Raw genomic sequence first — 1748 nt, 5'->3', positions numbered from 1 at the left:
ACACAGTTGGAAGGCCCTTAGGAGAATCAACTCATCGCTCTATGATTCTTAGCATTCCCTGATACGTGTATCAGGATGGGAGATATTACGCCGCGTGGTACAAGCAGTGCCAATTCCTGTCACCTTATTGGTAATCATTGTAGTAAAGACTCCGCAATCAATTACTAAATCTAAGGTCACTTCTCTCAATAGAACCATAGGTCAGAAATTGTCCTGCTTATGGTACCTATGGGCTATAGACCGACTTGTTTTTACCGTGCAAAACAAACCCTTAAAACAATGTCATGTAGAGCTGACTATACACACTATCAAAGAAGAAGACTTGCGTTACGTCAATGCGACGAACCTCAACTAAGAAAACCAAACTCGAGTAAACCAGTCGGCTAACGTAGCAAGATTTTCATAGTGCCTTGTGAGACAAAAGTCTTGCTACCCTCATCTTTGCAACCGATTTGATCCCTGTACTTCAGGAAGATTTGCATTGCAGCCTGTGTGTCAGGTCGCCTCACGATTCATAATCCAGACATAAAAACAGCCACGCTCAAAGAAGCCTCCAGTCCTAGGACATTGCTTTTCAATTTCCTCGAGGTATTCTAGGCATTTTGTCTCGTCGAGTTCAGACTTAGTACAGCCGGGATATCTGTGTGCACCTACAACAAAACTACGATATTCCGCTATCTTAGACAGATTCCTGGATGTAAGTGGAGCTTTGATAAACTGATTACAAAATAACTTTGCCACCTCCAATCCTATCTTTTTGGAGAGGGTAGAATCCTCTTCTTGAAGTTCACAATCTGTCCAACAAGGACACGATCCAGTGGTAGACGCCGCTGTCTTCCCTGATTTTGTGGGTGTTGGCTTAGAGGTTCCAGTAGTGACATCCGTGGTAACCTGGGATGCTGGCTTTCCGTCAGTTCTGTCTGTGGTCTTATGTGACCCTGTAGTCGGAGAGTGTGGTTTTGTGGATTCCGTCGTTGCTGGATCAGCATTGCGAGTGATTACACCGGTAGCCGAGCGATCTGGCTTGCTATTAATTGCATCAGGTGAGCCATTAGTCGAAGAGTTTGCCTCTGCTGATGCTGTTAGACTTTCAGCATCCTTTGTCCCCTTGGTCGGCTTTGCTACGGTGTTCACATTGTGACTGGTGATACCAGTAGTCTGGCCGGTTGGCTTTCTGTCAACTGAAACAGTAGACTTGTGTAACTTTGTAGCAGGAATGCTATTTGGAACTGATGTCGGGGTTGAATTCACAGTATTTTGAGATAGCGAAGTTGACGTGGCCGTTGGCTCAACACTTTTACTAGTTGCATCACTAGGCTTGTTGATAGGCTCACTGTCGGTTAAAAAGGTGGTTTCATGTGATTTTGTGGTAGTAGAATCTTTCTCAACCGATATACTCGTTGAAACAGTAGTAGTTATAAGGCTTGTGCCTGTGCCAGTTGAGGTTGGTGTTTTGTCTATTGTTTCATCATATGTTGTCCCAACAGTAGGATGAGATCTATCAAGGTCACTTATAGATATGCTGAGCGGTGTCAATGATTTGGATGGTGTTGAAGCGTCTTGAACCTTCTCTTCTCCATGTAGTAGCAGGGTTTTGGGACAATTTCCGGACCAGATAGCTGGTGTAATGATTGTTACTTCCGGGCCGTATGGCACAGTGTAAGTCTCACCAAACATTATTCTATTGGGGTTAACACTTGGATTTAAGGCCCCGAACTGCTTTACTCCGACACCAGGAAGACCTTGGC

General features: G+C 44.6%; 1 protein-coding gene across 1 annotated transcript; it reads right to left on the bottom strand.

Moving 5' to 3' along the window:
* Positions 1 to 495: 495 nt before the first annotated feature.
* FMAN_14302 (uncharacterized protein) lies at positions 496 to 1677 on the bottom strand (the record flags this gene model as incomplete). The annotated part of the gene is made up of 1 exon (XM_041826242.1): positions 496 to 1677. One exon carries the CDS (start codon positions 1675 to 1677, stop codon positions 496 to 498), a length of 1182 nt encoding a protein of 393 aa, XP_041691618.1.
* Positions 1678 to 1748: the final 71 nt, after the last annotated feature.

The sequence above is a fragment of the Fusarium mangiferae genome (genome assembly GCF_900044065.1).
Source record: "Fusarium mangiferae strain MRC7560 genome assembly, contig: FMAN_scaffold046, whole genome shotgun sequence".
Lineage (NCBI taxonomy): Eukaryota > Fungi > Ascomycota > Sordariomycetes > Hypocreales > Nectriaceae > Fusarium > Fusarium mangiferae.
The sequence above is the reverse complement of the archived record's forward strand: the minus strand, read 5'-3'. Positions and strand labels throughout refer to the sequence as shown.